The 25,501-nt window shown below is 32.9% G+C and overlaps 2 protein-coding genes across 2 annotated transcripts; both read right to left on the bottom strand.

Moving 5' to 3' along the window:
* Positions 1 to 1,912: 1,912 nt before the first annotated feature.
* On the bottom strand, positions 1,913 to 11,684 carry LOC134236569 (uncharacterized). Its single transcript, XM_062718743.1, has 16 exons — positions 11,578 to 11,684; positions 11,189 to 11,263; positions 7,524 to 7,676; positions 7,262 to 7,389; positions 6,819 to 6,963; positions 6,483 to 6,619; positions 6,241 to 6,376; positions 6,055 to 6,150; positions 5,146 to 5,285; positions 4,937 to 5,025; positions 4,527 to 4,611; positions 4,179 to 4,250; positions 3,988 to 4,083; positions 3,638 to 3,796; positions 3,125 to 3,220; positions 1,913 to 2,347 (listed from the first exon to the last, which is right to left on the bottom strand). The coding sequence occupies exons 2-16, from the start codon at positions 11,241 to 11,243 to the stop codon at positions 2,270 to 2,272; spliced, it is 1,665 nt and encodes a 554-aa protein (XP_062574727.1). The 5' UTR covers positions 11,244 to 11,263; positions 11,578 to 11,684; the 3' UTR covers positions 1,913 to 2,269.
* A 6,736-nt stretch (positions 11,685 to 18,420) lies between these two features.
* Positions 18,421 to 20,691, bottom strand: LOC134236561 (uncharacterized). Its single transcript, XM_062718729.1, has one exon. The coding sequence runs from the start codon at positions 19,621 to 19,623 to the stop codon at positions 18,721 to 18,723; it is 903 nt and encodes a 300-aa protein (XP_062574713.1). The 5' UTR covers positions 19,624 to 20,691; the 3' UTR covers positions 18,421 to 18,720.
* Between the last annotated feature and the right edge of the window lie 4,810 nt (positions 20,692 to 25,501).

The raw sequence follows: 25,501 nt of genomic DNA, 5'->3' as shown, positions 1-25,501 counted from the left end.
CTTGACAGACTAGATTAGAAAAGTATTGAAATTAAGAATTGATGTGGAATTGTAGACAACATTGAAGAGAAAGACATCGATCTAGATTTTATTGACACTATTGAGGCTAAAAATAAGAGATATAGAAATAACGATATGTATTGTAAAGAAAAATATTTAAAAAGTGTAGAAAATATGTGTAAATAACCATGAAAATCAAACAAAAGAAAAACTGAAAAAAACTATCAAGAAATGATATGAAATGATATATGGAAAATGATAAACTCAGGGCAAAAAAAAAAGTAAATGCATCTGGTGAAGAATTATATGAATTCTTTTTAAAAAGATTTGAATACAGAAAAAGATAAATATATATTATTATAACAGTAACTTTTTCTTCCTCTCTAAGGGTGACATGTACACGTGTGAATGAGAGTTGAACAATATACGCAGAATTTTTTTTAACGAGACGCGAAGCGTCAGTTTGATCTGATGATCATATAAATGTCAACGAACGTGATGGTGCCTCTTAATTTTATATAAACTGTTATAATGATAAATTTATTATATACCCCCTTATGAGTTATGACTAGCTAAATATAGCAAAATAAAACTTTAGAGATGAATTGTATAATATTTATCCATAAAACAAAGCATGATAACAATGGACTTTTTAACGCGCAAGAAAAATAACGTCATGTTTTTGCATACTATGTCATCAGTTTCAGAGAACGGTGATATGGATTCTTCAAAAACACAGTGTGGTGATCCGGAAAGTCGGGTCACGACGTCACTTGATTGCGTTAATTCTACAGTAAAATTGAGTGATACACATTAGGTATATAATAATGCAAAGTATAAAAAGTCTTAAAAGAAACAAATCATTTTTAAGTGATGACATATACAAGGAAAATATTAAATGTTCATGCAACATAATGGTGCCCCTCTTTCAAAAAAATATTCAACAAAAATTTTAACTATGGTTGTTTTCCCTCTGAGTGGTTCTGTCGTTATGTTTTTGAATGTACATAAAAAAGAAATTAAAGAGGCTAGGTTAGAAATATATCTTTCTTTTTATCTCTGGGATAAGAGCTGACGTTTTATAAGCCGACATGATCTCATCCGTTCCTTGTTTAGCCTTCTGTTAATTGTGATTCATTCTTCTGATTCGAACATTGGTGTTCCATTTGCTTCTCAGCGTGTTTGCAGTGCCAAAAGGACTCTAATACTTACATATAGCTAGTCGAAAATCTGTCTTTCCTTTCTGTAGTCTTTCGGGATCTTCCAGATCTTTTAGCTTCTTTCACACCCCCAGTTCTTCTCCAGCTCTATACCAAACGCAAAATTACAGTGTGACTTACAACCCTCCTATACTTTATTCAAGTTCTTATCACTCCAATGACCTGTCAGCGTTCCGATAGTTTTCGACGAGGCGTGATTTCACAAACTTGAAACATTTTTTCTAACAGTTAAACTCATGCAAACATGTATTTAAATACAATTGAAAAAAACACCCTTTACAATACCCTTAGTATGGTGTAAAAATTCCGAAACATTGTTGCATATAAGGATGCAATGTTCCAGCAATCATATTCCAAAAGTGACGTCAATGATGCATAAAATATCAGACAATAAAGTTCTGAAAACCTTGTTGTGTGAAAAAATATATTCCGATAACCATTTTGCCAATAGGGGGAAATTCGAAATTTCCGAATATCTTAATGTTCATCTTCGATAAAACCACCAATCATATTCCAAAATATGAATGGTTGTCTGAGAAAAATGATCGAGGAGTTAAAAAACCAGGTTTTTGTAGAGTAAACATCATTACTGACCTCAATTTGGCATTGAGGTTAAAAAATCAGAATGCTATTTCATATATCATGCACACTACCAATTATATTCCATAATAATAATAATAATATACCACTTCTAACAATATAACACGGGCTTTTGAGAAGACATTGTGTGAATGGACGGACGGACTAGGTTAACAATATACCCGAAATGTTTTAAGAGAAGGTAAATGAATAAAACGGGGTATTGTTTTTATATTGACCCCGTATAAATTCGGAACAACCTTGTTATGCATTTTTAATAAAGATCAGTGAAATAATAGCATACGTACTTTACCGTATGATAATTAAAAAGTAAAATACAAAGAATAACAAATGTGTGTTACATTTTATTAGCATCAAAATGCATACTTTAGAGGTCGACAATTATGACAAATTATCACTTTATCAACATTTTTTTTATAAACGTTTTTTTTCAATTATCCAATGATTCTTCATGCTTTGGCTTTCCTTTCCATCATTATTTTTGCCATGAAATTCTTCAAAAATGCCATAGTTGTTTTATAACTTTCCTGAAAATAAATACACAAAATAAATATATACACACCCTTAGCTCGTAAGATGAACCTGCACATATATTTCGAACAAAATATCTATATATTTTCTTGTTTTTTTTGTTCAGTAACTATACAATTAGATAGAAAATACAAATTGGCGTTTCAGAGTTTGTTTTTAAATTATAGTCAAGTTAATAGTTATTTTCAAAATTGCAAAATTTGACATCAATCCTCTGATCTCACTTTACAATTCGAAGTTTAAGCGACTTTCTACTCCGGAAGAAACATCAATAGCATAACCATAAGGATATAATTCTATGTATAAAAATTTGAAACGGATTAATCATGATATAAAATTGTTGGCAACTTTTTTGTTAAAACATTGTCATGTTTTTTTTCATTTTAGGTCTAGGGATTTTGCAAGATCATTAAAAAGATCATCGAAATCAATGTTAAACTTTTTAAGAAAAAATTATTGTTTTTACGAGCTTTAACTATATCATTACCTTACACCAGATCGGGAAATAGACAAAACAATGGACCATATTACATAAAAAATTATTCCACTTTGTTCTGTAGAGAACTTCGAACAACGATTTCTATAGAATTCAATCTACACTGAAAAAAAATGTTTAACGAAATGCCATTGCAATATAAACTGATAATGGAAACTTCCAATTGTGTAAACCCCTCGGTTATTAATAAAAGTATTCTTCAGAAAAGCTTTTTAATGTACAATTGTATTCAATGTACTTTGAATAAGCATAGAGCTATATCCCTCTGTGATGTTACCTGTCCGACAAAATCTGCATCCTCTTTGGTATAATCAAATGTAAGGGTTCCAATGTAATGTGAGTTCAGGCCAACCGTACGTGGAACATCCGAAGCCTTTATTAATAAGTATACAATTCATAGGTATTCAATTCATGCTATTATTGTGCAGTATTACCTGTCAACCTCCATTTTGACACTTAAATAGACAAAAGAAAAAGCACAAAAAATAATAACAAAGATATATAATAAAAGTGAAAAAAAAACATATTCAGCAATTTCAATTATTAAAATCAGAAATGTTTATAAATTTTTGTGAAATGCCTGTGTGTAAATCACACAGATTTGTCAGAAAGTCATATTTTATGAATCGCGTTTATTTTTATTTCAATTAAGAAGCTGCAAATGTTTTAATTTCATATTTCCATGCATAAGTATATATGAAGATGACACTCGAAACAATTTCATGGTTCGTTAAATAGAAAAACACAACAGATATAGTTATCTAATGCTAAAATACAATGCACGACTTACTTTGACTGATATCCGTACAATATTCAAAGACAACGTATTGTAGAGGGTTTGTAGCAAAGACAAAAGTGTATCCACTTGTTGTCTACAGAACCCTAATCTTCTATGAACCACGGAGATCCCTGTTTCTTCAATGAATGAAACCAACTCTTCATAACTGATCTAATGCATAAAAAACATCTTGAATTCAGGAATAGACATTGATTGAATGGGTTTTAGACACCTTACTATTGTTTCTCTTTGTGAATAAACAATAAGTCAAGCCACATTTATAGAACCTTGAGTATGACTGACTAAACTTTACTTCTGAAGAAGTATGTTAGTTGGGTTTGAAATAGTAAGGAATATTTTACCTTTCCATTTCCATCTTTGTCTAGTTTTGCCATCACTTCTTCAACAGTAACATTCTTCCCAAACAAACGTTTCTTATCATAATCAGTGAGCTCCTCCTGAAGGAAAACATGTAAGGGTCATAAAGTATGTTACTTGAGTGATAGAAAGAGAGAGAATGCTTAATATCTTGAAATGCACATGCTGTACAAACGCTTTTTATGGCGCTCTCTAGTTCCTCTCTGTTGATAAATTCATCTTTGTCCAGATTATGGTTTTGCAGTATCTGTGAGGAAACATATACAGAAAGATATCAAGTACTCGAATTTTTTTCAGTAAAAAGATCCCCATCCCCCACCTAAAAAAATTAATTAAAGCATATTTCAGTATCTTACAAAGATTCTCAAGCGCCTAAACGTATTTAAAAATACATTGAAACATCTATGCATTTCTTCAACTATCAAACTGTACATGTAAAAGTCACTGGAGAAAACACTTTGAAACTCGAAATACACTTTTGAGATTTGAACATACATGTACAAGAAATATTAAATACATTTACCTTTAAAAACTTGCTGGCTGAAGTTTTCACGCATTTGTGTTCTTCGTGTAACTTCTTCTTGTCTTTCAGTTTCTGCCTCGCCTTCCTTTAAGTGTATAAATGTTTAAATGAAAAGATTAGATCTTTCAAAGCAAAGTAAATGTAAAAAGTATGTAGTGATTTGCTGAATCTCGTTTTGTAACAAATATAATATTTTTTATATGGAGACAAAAACAAAGAACGAGTCTTATTTACATTATAAAGACTTTTAGGTTCTATATCTCCTTTGTTGATCAACAAATGATGTTCAAATTTTTGCTGATCAATTGGATTGCCTTAATTAGGAATTGTAAACATTAAAATTGGTTTTCAAAAAATTAGTTGAAACTATGTCCATGTCCCTTAAGAAATACAGAGTCCATAAACTTAACCCTCCCAATGGCGTGTCTGGAAACTCTAATTTTGTTTTCCTTCTTGCTTCAAATATTGACTTGAAAGACTGAATCTCATCATCAGAATACTAAGATAAAAAAAAAGACTGATAAGTTTAGAACAAAACACGCAACAAAATAAAAGCCAAAGGTCAGACTAAAACAAAAAGTTGTGAAGACTACAAATTGTCGTATTTTATATTTATTACCAGTATGAATCCAAGCGATTTGAACGATTGAACCTCATCGGTGCCAAATCTGTTTTGTCTATCCATTATAAAAGGGAGGTTCTCCAAAGGTTGTAATCTTTCAAAAAACGAATCCTCCTTTTTCATTGAAAGCCACCACCCTGAAAATGGTGAGGAAATTTAGTGACTCTTAATTAACAGAGCTCCAAATATCCAAGTATGAATTTATGCTATTATATGGAGGAAACAAGCAATACATTCCACTGAATTTTTAAAGTAAAGGGAGTGTTTTGAGCTATATTCTTTAGAAAGACTGAAAATAATTAACGAAACTTTCACTTTTTAAAGACTTTATTGATAAGATGCATAGATATCCAACAGCATGTACAAATGCTTAAAAATAAATTGGTTGATTTGTTTTTAATTTTAAAAGAAGTATAATCATATATTTTAGAAGACGACAGGAATATTGAAAAAGAATATTCACTGTTTTTAACAATATAATTACAATTAATTTTGACCACCCTTTTTTTAAAGGAAAAGGATCAGGACAAAGAAAAACAATCGATCTTTAATATATATAAAAACAATATAAATCTTTGAACAGGGCATAATAAACATTCCCTACAGTTATGTCACACCTGCCGTGAGCATTAGATATTAATCAGAGTACATTTAAGGAATGTTTTTAAGTTTTGTGTGAGTTATTGGTGTGTGAATCATTGTCACCTACTGAAGCGTCACACCTGTCGTCACGTTAACGCACGTTTCTCTAGGTATTGATCAGCGTATATAGATTATCGGAAAAGTTACAAAAGTAAGGAGAGGTAAAGACAAAATAGAGCTGATCAAGGAATTGAGAACTTGTTTTCCTGAGATTATGACCTGGAAATTTTACTAACAGAAAAACTGGTACCATGTTCAACTCACCATCGTAACATTCTATTGGATAGTTGATTAGTACACCGCCATCTACATACATACTTTCAACTCCAAAATCAGTATGTTTAATAGGCTGCATTATACCTGCCAGAAATATAAACTACCTATAACAAACTGCCTGACAGTATACAACAAAGTAAATAAATTGAATATATCTCAATGTAACATTCTTACCTGGGAGGCTTATAGACATACGGACCGCCTTTCTGATAGGCATTTTGGGTGTAGTTTTAGGGTGAAAATAGGTCTCTTCCATATCATTAAGATTTGTAGCAACGATGCACAGCTCCTTCCCTAATTTCTTGTAAAGCTGATGAAATAAATGACTGTCATTAATAATTTAATGTATACATTATATCGTAGAATACAGATGATTTTTTTTTAAGATTTAGTATCATAATAATGAAAGAAATTACTTGATCAAATGTAGCGTCCTTCTCGCCAAGTTTCTTTTCAACTATTTCCCCAATGTATTCATATAAAGTATGAAGTGGTTGCCAACCAAGATACCAGAGAAGATTTGGTATGATACTGAATTTTCCAAACCTGGCATCTTTCAAAATAAGAATATGAAACTCTTCATGAAATATAGAGAATTTTTTTCGTAATAAAATGTATCAGACGAACAACAAAACAGAAATACACGAATAAAAAAGTGTGTAACATTCTTCAATTCTATATATGAACCAAATTCAAAATATACTGTATGTAATCTTCTCTTAATAATAAAAAAATATTTTCAAGAGCAGTACCATAATATTGTGAAAAATCCGTCGACATGACTTCTCTAATTTCAGTGCTATCGTAGCCAAGTGCAGCCATTGTTGCCGTTATGGAGCCAACACTTGTACCGGCAAATCTTTTTATCTTTTTCATAATACCAACTTCCTCTAATGCCTAAGAGATATATTAATATAAATAATTGAAATGAATTGGGTAAAAGAAAATCACAAATGGTATTTTTACAGTAACATTTTACTTGAATAAAAATACTTTATGTCATGTCATAAATTTTTAATTTATCGGCTGGCAGTAAAATTGAATACAAAATTTACAACTTGATCAAATGAATTCGCATATCATGTTTCCCTGCGTTTCTTTTTCCTTTCAATATATAATAGACGATTAAACCAACTATCATATATGTGCTCATATACCACAAAAAACAATTTAACATTAATGTCAAATATATCACCTTCAATGCACCAGGATATGCAATCCCTTTTGCTCCACCTCCCTCGAAAATGAGATTTTCAAATGGATACTGATCGAGATATTCTTTCGGGTCGATGGTTTGTGCAAGCTTGTCAAAATCACTTAATTCTTAAAAGATAAAAAATATAAATCAAAGAAACATTCGCAGATCCTCTTCAGACACATAATTGTTTTAAAAATTATGTGTGTAGTTAAAACTTGATGATATGTTACATGTACACATATGTTTCCCTTTCTGTTACCTCCATCGAATTCATCGAATTCATCGAATCCATCGGTCTCATCTTCGCTGTCACTGACTTCCCGTTGCAGGACCTCATCAATATATTCACTTTTGGGGTCGACCCCGATGTCATCACTTCCTTCTTTGGATACTTCTGTTCCCATTCTTGAAACTAATTTAAGAAGCCATGCTTATACTGACAGTACAAGCAAAACTATTTTTGAAATGATTTAATTATTTCTTTGCGATAACTCTGTCAAAAGACGTTTTTCAAATTGAAATAATGGAGTATATTGGATTTTGGATACTAGTAGGTGTTAGGGTTATCAATAGCCTAACCCTAAGCTAAATCATGTTTCAATTGTATTTTTGTTGCATATCAATGTTGTAAAAATTATCATTATACTAGTATTTTTTAATCTATATGTACAGAGGGTTAAAATGGCACAAAATACTTTTATAATAAATACTTGAATCAGTAACATTTGTTTTTAATATTCTTACAAAACAGTCGATTGAAAAATAAGACAAATTTATACTTACTTCAGCCAAATTGTTAAAGTGTAATGGGTGAGTGTCATGAATACATCCTATAAGGTGAATAATCTAATGTACAATAAAATTGACCACTGTTAAAATGATAAAATCTAGCGTTTTAAAATGTATTACACTTATCATTCATAATTATCTCGATCAAAGTTAGAAATGATAAACTTTGTCGCTGATTGTACATTTGTGCAGAGACGCTTAAAAAGCAGATAAGATAATAAATGTAAAATATATTTCCAATGGGGAGGGATTTCCTGTGTCATTTTTCTTAAAAATTTTCTTCAATAACATGATTCTCCTAATTTTTTTTTTATCGAGAGATCGGATGAGAGAAAGGGATCACTGATCCTCATATGTTAACTTTACTCGAAATTTGATAATGGAGACACAAAAAACTTTCAGTAGGTTTATATGTCTCATTAAAAATAATTCTAATTTGTCTTGGACGCTTTATCAAAAGAGGGTATAATTAAAAAAGAACATTGATCGATCTAAAAAAATATATATATTTAAGGAATGACTCTAATTCTTGGCCAAATTATTCGATTATAACCGAATAATTTGGCCAAAAATTAGAGTCATTCCTTATAATTTAATTTTAAAATAATTAAACAACTGTGGGTGTAAAATTGCGTTGCTTTTTATGAGTTCAAATTTGCCGCTCAATAATACATCCCTAGTAACGGAAGTGATATGAAACAAGGGGAGGTAATAACTGACACACAGATCTAGCAGCCATGATGTTTGTTTACACGAGGTAAGATCGAGCTACTGTTTGAAGTTAAAGGTACATTTATCAAATCTGGAATTTCCCATGAATCCCAAGGACTGGAAATGAGGGGATTGTATGGATACAAATGATTCAGCTGGTTGTCAAGGGTGTGTCCCCATACCAAACCAGGTTATTAAGAAATAATTTGCGTTTCCTTTTTGGAAATCAACCAATGAGAGACTAGAATACAAACAAAATTAAATTATGTACAATTTAACAAGACAAATTTCTAAGTATGGCATAAAACACAGATATCTGGGAATTCCAGAGGTGGGATCAGATGCTTAGGAAGAGTATAAATGCCCTATTTGCCAGTTACACCCACTGGACTTTTGCGAAGACACTGACTTTTACAGTTGACGGCTTACTTGGACATTTAAACCTGAGTCATGTACGGAGATACGGAATTGAAAATAGATAAGGAAACATTCATTGAGGTGAAAGTTGTTGTATTCGGGGCTTTGAAATAATTTATTAAACAAAAAATATAATTGGGGGTAGAATAAAATTTATTTAGATACTTTATCCACGAGAATTAATATATATCCTTTTATTTTAAATAACTTAAGAAATGAAATAAAGAAGAAGACACATTTCGGTAGGAAAACTCGGCAGGATTTGTCAAGACTGGAATGGAGGGTGTTAGGGTAGGAATGTTGCCGTTTCCCTCGTAGACAACGTAATATGATCTTTGAAATAGTCCGTTATCATCGTTTTGTTAAATGTTCACATCAATATTTTTTTCACAAAAGAGCTCCCTTATATTTTTCAGGTGTAAAAGTAAGCCGTCAACCATAAAAGTCAGTGTCTTCGTAAAAGTCCATTTGCCAGTTACACCCACTGTGAGCCTTATGGATTGATCAGGTAGACAGAACCTTTGTACGAAATCAAAGGCCTAAGAATTGGTATGAAACAAATCAGCCAAAATACGATCCAGTGATCGGTTAAATTTGCTTTACTCAAGCCCTGATTTTGTAAACACTTTTCTTTGCTTTCATTCACCCCGACATCCAACTATGCTAGGTAAATATATGCGTGTTTTTTTAAAAAAATGAAATAAGCTACATTTTTGTGAACAATAATAAAAAATTTTAATGTAAGAAAATCAACAGAATACTCTGAAATAGCATGGATCAATGCTCTATCAGGACTAGTATTTGCAAGAAAATGTAATCAATAATATAAAATATCACTTTGATACTTAGTGACTATAAATGCCTACAAAGCTTTTGTTTAGTTGCCTTCAACTTGCTCTGAGCTGTATCAAGATGTGTCCTGTACATATATATCTTAAAGGAGTCCGTACCTCAGGTTCTGAAAATCAGGCATTCAGTTATTGAAAATGCTCAAAAAGATGTCTTTGAATTTTCAATGTGATGTGTTTTACCCACGGTATTTTTAAAACTTCATCTTCGAAGTAAATCATATTCTATAGGGAAAATTAGTAAATCTCAAAAAAATTTTTAGGAAATGCGAATAAAACTACCAGCTGCATATTTTCTCATTGAAAATTGATCAACAGATATCTTTTGGGAATAAAAACCATACGTATCCAGACTTTTGAAGAAAATTGCATGATTTTTATTCGGTACTTTAGTTTCTCCTATTTACTTCGATCATTTCAAAATGTATAGTGTATGAATTGTTTCCTATCATAGAAAATACCACAAATCACTTCTCATTTCATATTATCATTGCTAATAAATATTGATAACAAGGTCTAAATTGAAATAATTCCGATTTCATTAAATATGTAAATCCTACTTACTTTTATGAGGTACAAATATCAACTTTTTTAATACCGTTTCTAAAAATTTCAAAGAACATTGAATCACATTGAAAAGCATAAAATGAAAATTGCTGCATGAAAAGCTTTTAATTTCAAGCTTCTTTTTGAGACTGAATTAAATTGAAAATTAGAGAGTTTTCCTTCCTGGTTGAGGATCGGATAAAGTTTTACCGGTAACTTGTTTTTTTTCTTGTGTTTTTCTTCCTGTCTAGGCCTAGGTGATCATGTAATGAGTCAATTTACGTACATGTACCTCACAGCAGATGGAAATTTCAAGTTGGTGGATAGACATGCTTAATGACAACGTAATTTTAATTATAAAAGAAAATGTACTTTGAGACAGGAATTCATCATAAGTTTCTACATCATTCATTATTTCTCATAGGACTAATTAGTAAATTAATTAAGTATTAATGAATTAGTCGTGAACTAGTATTAGTATTAGTATCGGATTCCGTGGAAAACATTAAAGGCTATATTTTATTTATTCTTGCAATGAAAGAACTTAGCGGTCTTTTTATTCTAAGTTTTTCAAGCAAAGTATTGAGTAAATTTTAATCAACTGCACCCCAACCCTTTCTATGTTTTATCAACTTAGACCCTCTTACTTCAAATCTGGATTTGCTCATGCGTAATACTTCCCATTTTACTAAAAAATTATTTAACTTTTCGACGATATACTTTTTCTGCTGTAACGCCTAAACAGAAAAATCAAACAACACATTTGTTAATATAAAATCCCAGGCATGTAGTAGACATCTGTTTCGAAATCATTAGATTTTCCTTGAATCTGGTTTACGTATTGCTGATTTTTTTTTCTAAGTGCATTACATTCTCATATGCATGTACCACTCCACGGTTTTAAGACACCTCTACACTTATTTTTACCTCAAGTTACCTAACTCAATTTCAGACACCCCGCTTCAAGCTTGTACTTTGTTAATATATCAATTATAAACTTACTTTAAAATGACATCGGTCGCTGCGAGAGACTTTTTTGTCAATTAAATCGTTTTAGACGTCTCTGATCGAGCCTTTTTATTGTAAACTACTCATTTATTCCTTGAAAATTACGTCAATACAAAATAAAACCGCGGATGAGATACATCAGTTTCCGATTGAGGTTATAGATGTAGGATAAAACCAGAAACCTCTGAATGAAATTCTCGGAAGTGTCTGGTTTTATCCTACCCCAACCGGAAGTTCTATTTAATCTAAAGTCATAAAATGTATTGACGTAATTTTCGAGAAATAATTGATATATTTTAATAAAACAAAATACTAGCTTGAAGCGGGGGTGGCTTAAATTGGAGTTAGGTACCTTGTGGTAAAAACAAGTAGACGGTGCCCCGTATACGAAACAAATGCATGACTGTGTATAAAAAAAACCCCAAAACAACCCGGTAATTTGTTCAATTGTTCAATAAAATCCATCCGTACTCTTGGAATAAAGAAATTCGATATTACGTTCTCCTTTTAAATCCCATTGCCAGATATATCTATTTTTCTACCAGTGTAAGAGAAGTCTTTATTGGAGCAATACATTTTAATTAATAAAGTCTCCGGTAAATTAAGTCACAAACAATTAAATTCAGTATTGCTTGTTCGACAAATCTTACGTATAGGTTATCAAAATTAAATATTTACATTTGCTGTGTTTTTCTGCTAAGCCAACTGTGAAATTGATTTAAAAACCATTTTTGTGTATACTCACGCGTAGAAATATACAAGGAAAAACGTGCTTAACGTGACGTCACAATAAGGCTACAGCGACGTCACAATAAGGCTACAGCTACGTTAGTAAAAGTACAAAGATATATATAGAACAGCGAGAAATTCAAATATTGAGTATATTTTTGGTACTTCCAAACACGTAAAATGTAAATATAAGGAATGTTTTTAAGTTTAGTGTGAATTACTGATGTGTAAATCACACAGACTTGCACGTAGGCATATTTTTCAAGAAGTGCCAGCGCGCTTCATGAAATATGCCTACGTGACAAGTCTGTGTGATTCACACACCAATAACTCACACAAAACTTAAAAACATTCCTTAAACGATTTTTAGCATTTATCTTTTTTTTGGTTCTCAGTGCAAAAAAGTTAAATAAAATTAACTAGTTTGTTCAGTTTTGATTCAGCATTAACACTTAAAAGTGACCAGGAAACCCAAAGGATTACAAAATAAATGCATCTGCATTAGATAAGGGATATGTAAGCCTTCACATTATCTAATCTACTCATGCTAGCACTAGGACTTGTTAAAATTTCATCAAAGTTATGTCATGTTGACCGGATTTTATAATATTATTTGTTGTATCTCAAGCAAAGCTTGGACAAATATATTTTAATTTAAGATTTATTTAATTCTTACCTTAAAAATTTTGAGAGAGAGAGAGAGAGAGAGAGTAACGTTTAGCACGTCTGCATCTCGTATCTACTGAAACTAAGATACAATTTAGTATATATGTATAAGTACATACCTTTATTACATGTATATACCCAACTGTGTATCACTCAATTTTACTGTTGAATTCACGCAATCAACTAGTCATTAATAGACGTTTTACGGAAGTGTACTAGTGCCAATTGGACATTTAGTTTTTTTTATATCTACACTTTAATCTGTAAATTTTTCACTTTAATCTGTAAATTTTACACTTTAAACTGTAAGTAAATTTTATATTTTCATCCGTAAATTTTAAACTTGTATCTGTAAAATTTACACATTTATCTGTAAAATTTACACTTTAATCTGTAAATTTTACACTTTAAAGTGTAAAATTTGCACTTTAAAGTGTAAAAATTACACATTTATCTGTTCAATTAACATACTGGTAGTCATTCATCCTAAGTAACACATTTTAAAGCCAACAAACCATGAATCACGCATGATATAATTTTATTCTGATTTTTTATTTAACAATTAATGCAAATAATAAGCAAATTAATATGACTGATACAAGTAAGACTTTTATAGAATATTAGTGAAGAGCAAATCAATCACACATGCATGTATTCTCAATGAATATGATATTGATATCATTATCTGCAAATTCGTTTAATGCGCTCAGTAGTTCAATTATTTAGTTCAATTACTGAAAGCATTAATTGTATTAGATTCTACATGTATTACCGATAACAATTGAATTACTTTAATTTTTGAATTGAAAATTTTTAAAAAACCAATTCATATATTAATTAGTAAAGTATACACATAAATAAATAACTCGTAAATGACTTTATATTAATTTTGGAAATTTATACCTTTTGATTCAATGACGTTTTTTTATTGCTACGTTAAAAAATGACCGTAATTTTAATGTAACATTTTATATCATCATGATCATAGACCCATAAACTTACAATATCAAACTGATCAGCAAATAAGAAAAAAATATCTTAGAGATATATTTTTACTGTTCGTCGCACTATAGTACAACTAATTGAAAGCAGATTCCCGATATTTTGCTGGGGAAAATTACGAGGTCCATGAGTAAATCGCCCATCCTTATTTATCATATATACGTGTACATGTAAAAAAAATTACACAAACAATTGTGAACATCTCAGTTTTATACTATTTTTCAAATGTCATAGGTACATGTATAACATCACGAAACGACCGTTTGCTTATAACAGGTTACAGTAATGGTTGTTCAGAGTTCAGTTTAATTTTTACAGATTAAATTGTAAATTTTACAGATTTAAAAAGTGTAAATTTCACCACTTATACGAGCCTGGTCTGGGATAAGTGAGTTTATTTCAGTAACCTGTGTCCCTCTATTCCGGATATCTTAAGTCCTGTATTGGTTGAATTTACGCAATATGGTAAAATATGAGTTATAGATAACAGGAATAATAAACATATGTGAGTCAAGGGATGGTTTAATGTAAGTAATTATTTCTAGGAGTAAAACGTAATCATCCCCGATTCGCTATAGGGGGGGGGGATCAAGCGCAAAAATACTAATCCGTGTTAAGTTTTGTTTTCCAAAAATGTTATGAAGCCTGAAGAAGGAACTTACACATTTTGCCAAAATTTAAAGTGTTAAACATGTTAAATGGCATTGACTACTGAACATCACGAGAACTGCGTCATTTTCATTTCTGCAGTAATCAAAGTACTGAATGTACTGAAAGGATGTTGGTTAATTGCAGCCCGGAGGACCGGGCTGCTCTATACATATAAGTTTAAGTGTTGGTGTATGGGGATTTGGGCGGGAGTAGTTATTCAGAATTAAAGGTTTTCTAAACATTGGAAAGATTGTTAATCAGATTGTTTTTTCCTTTATCAATTAGGAGATACATAATATATTTACTTCCGTAAAGTGAATCCGTAAAAATATATATGTTTTTCATATTTAATATATAAATTAGCTTATCATTTACTGTGGAAAAAAATGACAGGTCCCTTTTTTTAGAACATCGAATTTTACTTCTCGCATAAAAACGTACTCTGCACAGTTCGTGTTTTATATTCGAAAATTGAAAATTAAAATACATTTTTGAATATAGTTGATGCATGTGTCTAACTTCAATTTATATTTTATGCAGCCAACCTTTACTTGAGGAATTGATCAAGTTTTAAATGGTACAGTTTTTGTTAGATTTTTTATCCGACTATGAGTTTTCAAAATATCGTCACTATCGTCTCCATCAATTAGACGCATGACTTTTCACACATATCTAAGCGGTTTGATGATCAAGACTTATTTCCATTGTTTACTTTATATATTTCCCGGGCGACAATATGATGGTTACATCAATGTTTTCTTGTTTCATCATTGTTATGAGTCATTCACTGTTCGGTATCGTTTCATTTGTTTGCTGGTCTATTGAAACATTTTAATAAAATGCATAAAGCCATACACGGAGAATATTTTACAAAAAAATAAAATGTCTTAGGTTTATATGAACTGATTTCCCTCTAACAAAAGGGTGATGATACTCAATGCTGAAACCATGGGAACTGTTGTTGTCCACCTGGTCAATGACTGTATAAAAAATGCAACTTTAAAGTAAGAAATTTCTGATTTATTTTTTAGAGTAAGCATTTTGTCTCAGGGTGAGCTGTCAAATGCTCAAAGCACAACAAAGCTGTAGAAATTTGGCTTCATTAACCTTAGAGTAAAAGAGCAATAATCAATCACTCATATGCCATAGAGCAGATATGTCGGGTTCAGTCACAAGCAAGGAACAAATTATATTAGTACAAGGCTATCTCAGGATGTCTCAATCTTCATAGTGGTCCTTTAAAAAAGAAATTTAAAATCACAAATCGATAAGACAATAAATCAACCTGCTCAGATTGAGTTTTTGATAACTTTTGAAAGGAATGACTGGGCAGCAAAATAAAACTTGTAAATAAGCATGTACATTTTGCAAATAGAAATGTTAAGGATTCCAGTCCCCAGTAGGACCGAATTTTCTACCCTTAAATGTCCAATGTCCAAGTACATAATACTCTGACATTATATTAAAGCATTTTATAGTCAAAAAGGATTGCCCAGGAGAAAGTTAAAAAAAATCATTAACTAAGTAGTACTTAATTAACAAAGATTGCATTTGGCATGTTTGGGGAAAGTTGTTTTAATTGAATATTGCAGCCCATGATATTTTTTGCTTTCTCTGCCTTTTCAATACCATTATACTGAGACTGTCTTCCAGACAGCTCTGAGAATTGAAAACACCAATTGTAACTTTACTAATTTATTGAGAAACAAGATCATAATAATACAACACACACAATGTTGGATGAAAATGGCCGCAAATTTTGTAGGAGTCAAGGGAGACAACTAGGATACCATAAACAAACGGGCAAACTAGTGGCCTCGCTTAGATGCGAGTGCCATGGAACCCCATGCCTGACACACGCATGATGGCTAGGCACACAAGCTGCACAGCTTTTACACCTTGCCTCTGGCTTGCTACCTGGTTTAGAATTTTAACACCAACCAGTCTGTAGCCTCTCCTACTTTTATATAGGTAGAGGGGGTCTGAGCACTGAAATGCTGCAGATCCCAAGCAATTTACATTTATTCTACACATTTCCTCAATGACATTTAACTTCCATGTTAAAACACAGCCATGATACCCCCCTCATGCTTTGATGCAGATGGGCAGAGACAAACAGGTTAAGCATGTACTCTTGTTTACCTTAATGTTTCCCTGACTCCTCCCCCTTAATGAATGCGACATGGAATTTATTATTCTTTTTTATATTAAGAGAAGAAAGAACTATATTGATATGCTTAATGTAAAGTCCATTTTTTTTTTTTTTTTTTTTTTTTTTTTTTTTTTTTTTAAGAAAAATCCCAGCTTCTTCCTGAATTAATAGGCATTGGTTGTGAATCTGCCACAATAATCACTTGAGAAGTCCTAAGTATTGAAAGAACAAGCTTAGCTTGATTGAGTCCACAGCATGAAATCTACCTAAAAATATAAAATATTTGGCACAGATTAAGTGATCAAAGAAAAAACAGTTACATGATAATAATATATATATATATGCATTTTTTTTTTTTTTAATTGGGAGTGGTGGGTGGGTAACTTTTACTAATGACCAAATGGCTGAGATGTTGAAGAGGAAGAGGAAGTTGCTATAATAGTTAACTCATCCTGATGCTGACTTTCCCATGAACTAGATAACTTGTACCAAGTTGTGTCTTATGTTTAATGCTATCCAAACAATTAAATGAGATTATCTCATATTCATTCCAATAATCTATATTAATTGAATATTGCAGCCCATGATATTTTTTGCTTTCTCTGCCTTTTCAATACCATTATACTGAGACTGTCTTCCAGACAGCTCTGAGAATTGAAAACACCAATTGTAACTTTACTAATTTATTGAGAAACAAGATCATAATAATACAACACACACAATGTTGGATGAAAATGGCCGCAAATTTTGTAGGAGTCAAGGGAGACAACTAGGATACCATAAACAAACGGGCAAACTAGTGGCCTCGCTTAGATGCGAGTGCCATGGAACCCCATGCCTGACACACGCATGATGGCTAGGCACACAAGCTGCACAGCTTTTACACCCTGCCTCTGGCTTGCTACCTGGTTTAGAATTTTAACACCAACCAGTCTGTAGCCTCTCCTACTTTTATATAGGTAGAGGGGGTCTGAGCACTGAAATGCTGCAGATCCCAAGCAATTTACATTTATTCTACACATTTCCTCAATGGCATTTAACTTCCATGTTAAAACACAGCCATGATACCCCCCTCATGCTTTGATGCAGATGGGCAGAGACAAACAGGTTAAGCGTGTTCAAGGCTGATGTCTCCCTTGACCCCGCCACTAACATCGATATGATGTTCCCCACAACAATTTGCACCAAACTTAATATTTATATATATAGCAATCCTAAACTAGGAAATTACAGGTCATCGCGTCATCGCAACTGAAATCTGACTAGATAAACAAAGGGCATTACTGAGGAAGGAAAATTTTGCCCTTTCCCCCTAAAATGAATTCCAAACCACCCTGGATATTATTTAAATAAGCCTTATTCCCCCTTTCCGATAAATGAGTTCCATCATATCTAAATAAACTGCTTTGATGAACGTTGATATTTTTGTCATGAAAAATGCAAGCCCCATTAACTTCGGATGTAATGAATTTTCTAATGGCCTTATTCACCTTACGCCGTTTTAAATCAATCTTAGCCCCACCCTTGCCAAGAGGTGCACCATGCCAATAAAGACGGGGAAGCATTGTTGACCAAATGAGCAAAGTCTTAGGAAGTAATACATTATAACGATAACTACATTGAATTTCACGTGAAAATCTAAGTGCAGTATTGCCAGCCGTAGTTAGATCATTTGACCCTGCGTGAATGACTAGTACATCTGGGTGTGGTTGGTGTTTGAGTTCATCTGTTAACACTTTGTCAAGATCTTCCCATTTCAGCCCTCTAATTCCCTTCCAAGTGATGTCCATCCCAAGATTAAGATTCTTTCCACCCGGTCTCCTCCCTGCCTCCTCACCAGCCCAATAAGGTATTGAAGATCCCACTATCCAAATCGTCTTGAAACCTGGAATACTTTGGCAAAATTAGCCTGTATTCCATTTAACAATGCTAACATGTTATAATCTTATGTAGTTTCTGAAAGCTTTTGACTCCCACCGGCCCAAAGATTTTATTTCTGAATCTGGAAACCCCTGTTTTGCAAGATCTGTAGCCCTGCCTATTCTAAAACTATGTGGTCTAAAGTGTCCTTGAATGTTCCTGAATTGAAGTGCTTTTTGAAGCACATAGTTGAATTGGTATCTTGTTACACCCTTATTGTCGACATGAATAAAGCATAAAAGGGAACCATCATTAGGACGCAGCTGCAAAAACCTGAGTGCCCACTGTACTGGGCAAATATCCGAATTTAACTGTTTGGAAATATGCAATGTTGTTGTATTTCCCATTTGGTCAGTTTTGGACCTGGGAATTAAGATGCTGACCTTGCTTCTAGTAAACGTGATGTGTGCCCTATGGATATTCAAAACTTCACTTACTCTAAGCAAGCCGTGATATGCAATTGAAAAAAGTGTGGAAAATAACACTGCCTCGTAAGATGATCTACACACTGACGGCAATGCTGATACTACATGCTCCAAGATAGATACAGTTAATGGGATTCGAGAATCTAAAGTGATACCTCTCTTTTTGTGGAGACCCTGCAAGGCTTTTTTGACAATGAATGATTGTGTGTTATCTTGTATGCCTCTTAATTTATGGATATATGATAATGCGCTAATGTACAGTGCAGCTGTTCTATAAGCTGTACCTGAAATAGAAAGGTGGGCAATGAAATTAAGCAAATGATCAACAGGAATGGGGAAATACAATGTGGTCCCACAATTATTCAGGAATTTTTTGAAGTTGGTGAGAGCCCCCTGGTAAGCTTTGTATGTGTTTGCTGATAGTGAACCCTGTATAAGTCTGTTTGCCTCCCTTGTTAAATTTCCCACATATTCTTGGGAAGCGGTGTTGGCCATGGATCTGCTGCCGGTGCTAGCCGTCGGAATTTGCCCCACTGTGAACGAGAGATAGAATCCGCAATAAAATTTGATTTTGAAGGTATGTGTTTTGCTTTAATCAAAATATTGTGTTTGAGACAAGTGAGAACTAGTTTTCTTACAATTTTCATGACCCTTTGTGACTTTGATGTTGTCGAGTTTATGACATGTACCACCGCCATATTGTCAATGTAAAACAAAATTCTATTGTTGGAAAATTGATGTTTCCACAATTCAATAGCTATATGGACCGGGAAAAGCTCTAATAAGGTCATGTCACGGGTTATGCCTTGTACAAACCAGGAAATGGGCCATTGAGCATATGTCCACTTGCCTGCAAAATATATACCAAAACCCCCCTTATCTCCCCCTGCGCTATCAGTGTAGAGTTGTAGAGTCTCATTATTCACCCATATACCTTCTGTAATGACTGAAATGCCATTAAATGATTGGAGGAAGTCAAGCCAGACTTTGAGGTCTGCTTTCATTTCTAACGTAACACGGGTATGGTGATGAGGTTTGTTTAGGCCAATTGTTGCATCAATCAAACGTCGACAGAAAGCCCTACCTGGAGCTATAACTCTACATGCAAAATTTAACAAACCCAATAAAGACTGAAGTTGCTTAAGAGTAACCTTCTTAAGTGCCATAATGTCGAGAATCTTTTGTTTGATTTCATCGATTTTTACCAACGGTAACCTCATGATCATTTCCGTCGTATTAAACTCAATGCCCAAGAACGTAAGAACCTGCGTTGGATATACTGTTTTGTCTTTTGCAATAGGGACCCCCAGATCGTTGCACAGATAAAGAAAAGTGTCCAACGTATTTTTGCAAATGGGAAGTTCTTTGCCACAGAAAAGAAAGTCATCTAGATAATGCAGGATTGAGGCATTTTTTTAGCAATCCTGTATAAGCCAATGCAGAAAGCAAGCAAATCTGTCCCAAATTGCACAACTTATTTTGCAACCGAAAGGTAGCATCTTGTCGTAATAAAAACCATCATTGAAGTGAAAACCTAACAAGTCGAAATTAGTGCTGTTCACTGGTAGCAACCTAAAGGCTGATTTAATGTCCGACTTTGCCAGAAATGCCCCCCCGACCTAATTTTGCAATAATGGCGGCAGCATCATCTATGGTTGAATAGGTTACTGAGCTCTGTTCTGGGTCAATGAAATCATTTATTGAAGCAGATTCTGGATATGATAAATGGTGAATGAGGCGGTAGTCACCGTCTTTTTTAGGTACAAGACCTAAAGGAGAAACTTGTAATGTTGGAAAAGGTGGTTCTATGAAAGGACCCGCAACCCTCCCCAATGAGACTTCTTTGTAAATCTTTTGCTCTGCAACTGGATATTGTTTGTCTAAACTTGTAAGATTCTTAGAAAACCTGGGTGGTCTAGGGCCAAAATACTGCAATTTAAAACCATGTTGAAAACCTTCCCTTGAAAATTGATGATCAGAATAATTTTGTGTATGTAAAAAAATTTTATCTAGTTTAATTGGGGTCTTGCCCAGTTTATACAGCTGCCTTGTTGGAACAGGTTGTGGCCGGGTGCTTTCCTCCGCACCTCCTACAGACGTGCTTGAATCTGCATCTGGGGAAGAAATTGCACTTTTTACCCTGATTGAAATGATAGCAATACTGGGTAGCAGCGGATGTGCTGCTCTCATCTAAATTTTGTTTAGTATTGTTGAAGTGATTCTGACTGCCAAAAGAATTTGAACTTTGGTTGGTCACATACAGTAGCCAAAATTCTTGACTTATAACCCCCCAGGAGGATTCGGGATTGCTAGCTTTGCGTAGCCGATATTGTTCATCGTATTTGAACCAGCCCTGTGATCTAGAGGCGGCTAGTCTGATATCTCTCATGTATTTTAAAAACTCTTGGGCCCTAGTGCGATATTTCTCTAACATAACACTCATGTAAATCATAAAAGCATTTGTCCATTTTTCGATTGTCAAATATGTACCAACCTTTGACCGGACAATTCAAAATTTCCCATCTCTAATTTTAATTTCCCCTTGTCCTACCAAACTATCATTAATCTCTTTGGCTGATTTTAACAGCAGACCTAACTCGATAAACTGTCCATCCCAATTTTTTTGTTTTAACTTCAAAGGAATGTGTTGACCTACATTATCGAAACAGCTAAGTTCTGGGACAGGAGTGAAATCAGAAAGATTTACATCAAGGGAGAAATCTGAATCAACATTACCAATGATTGGTGGTGCGAATTCCCCCAATTCACTGTCGGGTGAAGCATCACTCCCTGCAGTCTCTGGTTCGGCATGGTGGGGGGGGATGATCATTCCTGGCTCCAGACCTTTGCTGCCTGGGAGCATGGCGAGGCTTTTTGTGTCCTCTGCCCCTGGATGGCGACACCATCTCCCCTCTGATATCCCTCTTCCTTTTTGGTGGCATGATGGTTAGCATTGGACTGGATTTTTGTTTGTAACTTTTACTAATGACCAAATGGCTGAGATGTTGAAGAGGAAGAGGAAGTTGCTATAATAGTTAACTCATCCTGATGCTGACTTTCCCATGAACTAGATAACTTGTACCAAGTTGTGTCTTATGTTTAATGCTATCCAAACAATTAAATGAGATTATCTCATATTCATTCCAATAATCTATATTAATTAAATAAAAATTAAAATAATAGAATATCATTAAATACTGTGATAGAAAGATGTGGGAAAACATTAGAAATAGTATGACAATTAAAAACAACTTTTATACCAGATAAGTTTTTTTTTGATTAATATTTTTTTTTATTTCAAATAAAAGGAAATAACTCTTACCAAAATTTAAAATTCAAAATTAAATTAGGACACATTCCACCCTTGTATGCTAATAGTAATAAAATCCCTTCATTTTTCGTAATTATAAAAACTCTCAAATGTTTATATTATGCCATTTTGTATTGGATAGGATTATATCTAAGGTTACATAATTGATGAGGCACATGTTTTATCATGATTGATCAGATAGGTTACAAAGCTGTCTTTTGGACAGTTATACCCCCAATATAGTAAAATCAAGTTTAGCGAAAATTTTTGGCAAAATTTTGAAAAATATACAAAGAATGATGCACTCTTGAAATTAATTATACATCTGAAGTAATACCAGTATATCAAATTCCTTATGCTCAACAATCTAAAGTAAACATAAAAACGGTATGTAGTAATTTAAACCAGATCCGCTTAAGTTTGGACCTACCTTAACTACCAAATAAATGTTTAATGTTAAGGGTCTAAGCTTGAAGTAAATTACTAGTACCATTTTTCTGAGATAAAACTACTCTTTTCAAGTCAATGTTTTTAAATACTCGTAATTCTCTTTTTTGTTTTAACTGAGTTAAATTGCCCTTTTGACAAGATGCAATATAAATCTAAAATATACAGTACCTTAAATCAAAGATTTATATGAGAGGTTGAATGGGACGTTTGGTTCAACCACTTTTTAACGGAAATTGCGGGCAGGTTTAGACAGTATTGAGTAGTTTATAAAATATATTTGTCATTTTTGTAGGATAAAATTTAAATATCGCTCACTTCCATTAGGGAAGCAACTACTACACATTTCCCATCAGAATGCAACAGGGAAGGACGAGGTTATTATAATGTTGAGAATTGCTGGCTTTCAAAAGCATATCATTTATACATTAATACAGTTATTACCATCTGTTTACATATTTTTACATTCTTTACTGGTATTCATTTTTCCATTACTAATGGATAATTGGTTCATAAATTGTGAAGTACTAAAGAAGGGTAGTTATTTTTTTTCCAAGTGCTATATTACTTTGTCACGCAAGGAAAATTGGTAAGAGGTGTTTTAATGATTTAAAAGCCATGAAAAAGATACCAGCCTTTTAGGTAATTTATACAGGTAACCTATGGAAAAATACAGTGCCGGTAAGTATCAACAATGTTAGAGTAAATAGAAGTTGTTTTATACTAACAAGTCCTTGACTCCATTTGTAAAACGTCTGTAATCAATTATTCTGTAAATTTGTATTGGTGAATGAGCAGGCCCTGGTCGACGGTGACCATTTGCGTTGAGGTATTGCCGCCGTCACCATGGTTTTTGGCACCCCATTGGTGGCGGTTGCAGTTCCATGATTACTCGATAGTTGTGACGAGTAGTCATGATCATTACAAGTGGCGTATTCCGTCACACCTCAACGCAATTGGACGAGTGCAACACATATTCTGACGCTTATTCCATTGTTTATTGACTTGATTGATATTTGAATTGATTGACTTATTAATGATTGATTGATTGACAAGTAATTGACTTGATTGATATTTGATTTGATTGATTGACTGATTGATTAATAATTGATTGATTGAATTTGATTAGTTATTGCATTGGTGACGTTCATGCACTTGTGACCTACCCAGTGCATGATCCACCCGATTTGGGTCGTCATATTTCTTGTATTGATTCTTGATTGTGGGACAGCCCTGTGGTAACCCCAGCAAATTGATCACCGCGGACAGAAGCGCCATATTAAACAAGAAAAATAATACCCATATTGTTTGTTTGATTTATAGGGAATCTGAAATAAAAACTTTTTAAAATACAGTTTCTAAAAACTTCAAAGAACATTGAATCACATTGAAAGGCATAAATGAAAATCGTTGCATGAAAAGATTTCTTCTTTTTGAGTCTTTTAATATAAAATTATAAATTATAGAGTTTTCCTTCCTAGCTGATGATCGGATATCCTTAAGAAGAAAGTTATACCGGTAACTTGTTTTTTCCTAGTGTTTTTCTTCCTGATTAGGCCTAATTTGGTGATGTTATGGGTCATTTTACGTATATGCACCTCATATTTGTAATAGCGATCAAAAAGAAAAAGATGTAAAAGGTTGGAAATGTGACTAAAATTTTTTTCTTGACAAACTAGATTAGAAAAGTATTGAAATTAAGAATTGATATGGGATTCTAGACAACATTGAAGAGAAAGACATCAAACTAGATTTTATTGACACTATTGAGGCTAAAAATAAGAGATATGGAAATAACGACTTGTATTGTAAAGAAAAATATTTAAAAAGTGTTGAAAATATGTGTAAATAACCATAAAAATCGAACAAAAGAAAAACTGAAAAAACTTATGTCAAGAAATCCGAAAGAATATAGGAAAATAATAAATTCAGGGCAAAATTATTTTTGAAAAAATGTAAATGCATCTGGTGAAGAATTATATGAATTTTTTTTAAGACTTGAATACAGAAAAAGGTAATGAAATACATGTACCTGACTATGTTTTATGAAATGTGGATCTAGATACTCTCTCTAATTTACATGTACAGTGTAATGAGTCTATAATTGAACCAATGACTTGTGATGAAATAATGCAAAGTATAAAAAGTCTTAAAAGAAACAAATCATTTTGAAGTGATGACATATACAATGAAAATATTAATGTTCATGCAACATAATGGTGCCCTTCTTTCAATAAAATATTCAACAAAATTTTTAACTATGGTTGTTTTCCCTCTGAGTGGTTCTGTCGTTATGTTTTTGAATGCACATAAAAAAGAAATTAAAGAGGCTATAGTTAGAAATATATCTTTCTTTGTATCTATGGGATAAGAGCTGACGTTGTTTTAGCCGACATGATCTCATCCGTTCCTTGTTTAGCCTTCTGTTGATTGTGATTCTGCTGATTCGAGCATTGGTGTTCCATTTGCTTCTCAGGGTGTTTGCAGTGCCAAAAGGACTCTAATACTTACATACTCGTATAGCTAGTCGGAAATCTGTCTTTTCTTTCTGTATAGTCTTTCGGGGTCTTCCAGATCTTTTAGCATCTTTCACACCCCCAGTTCTTCTCAAGCTCT

The sequence above is a fragment of the Saccostrea cucullata genome, unplaced genomic scaffold, assembly GCF_032062105.1.
Source record: "Saccostrea cucullata isolate Sc308-1 unplaced genomic scaffold, CSIRO_AGI_Scuc_v1 ctg264, whole genome shotgun sequence".
Taxonomy (NCBI): Eukaryota; Metazoa; Mollusca; class Bivalvia; order Ostreida; family Ostreidae; genus Saccostrea; species Saccostrea cuccullata.
The sequence above is the reverse complement of the archived record's forward strand: the minus strand, read 5'-3'. Positions and strand labels throughout refer to the sequence as shown.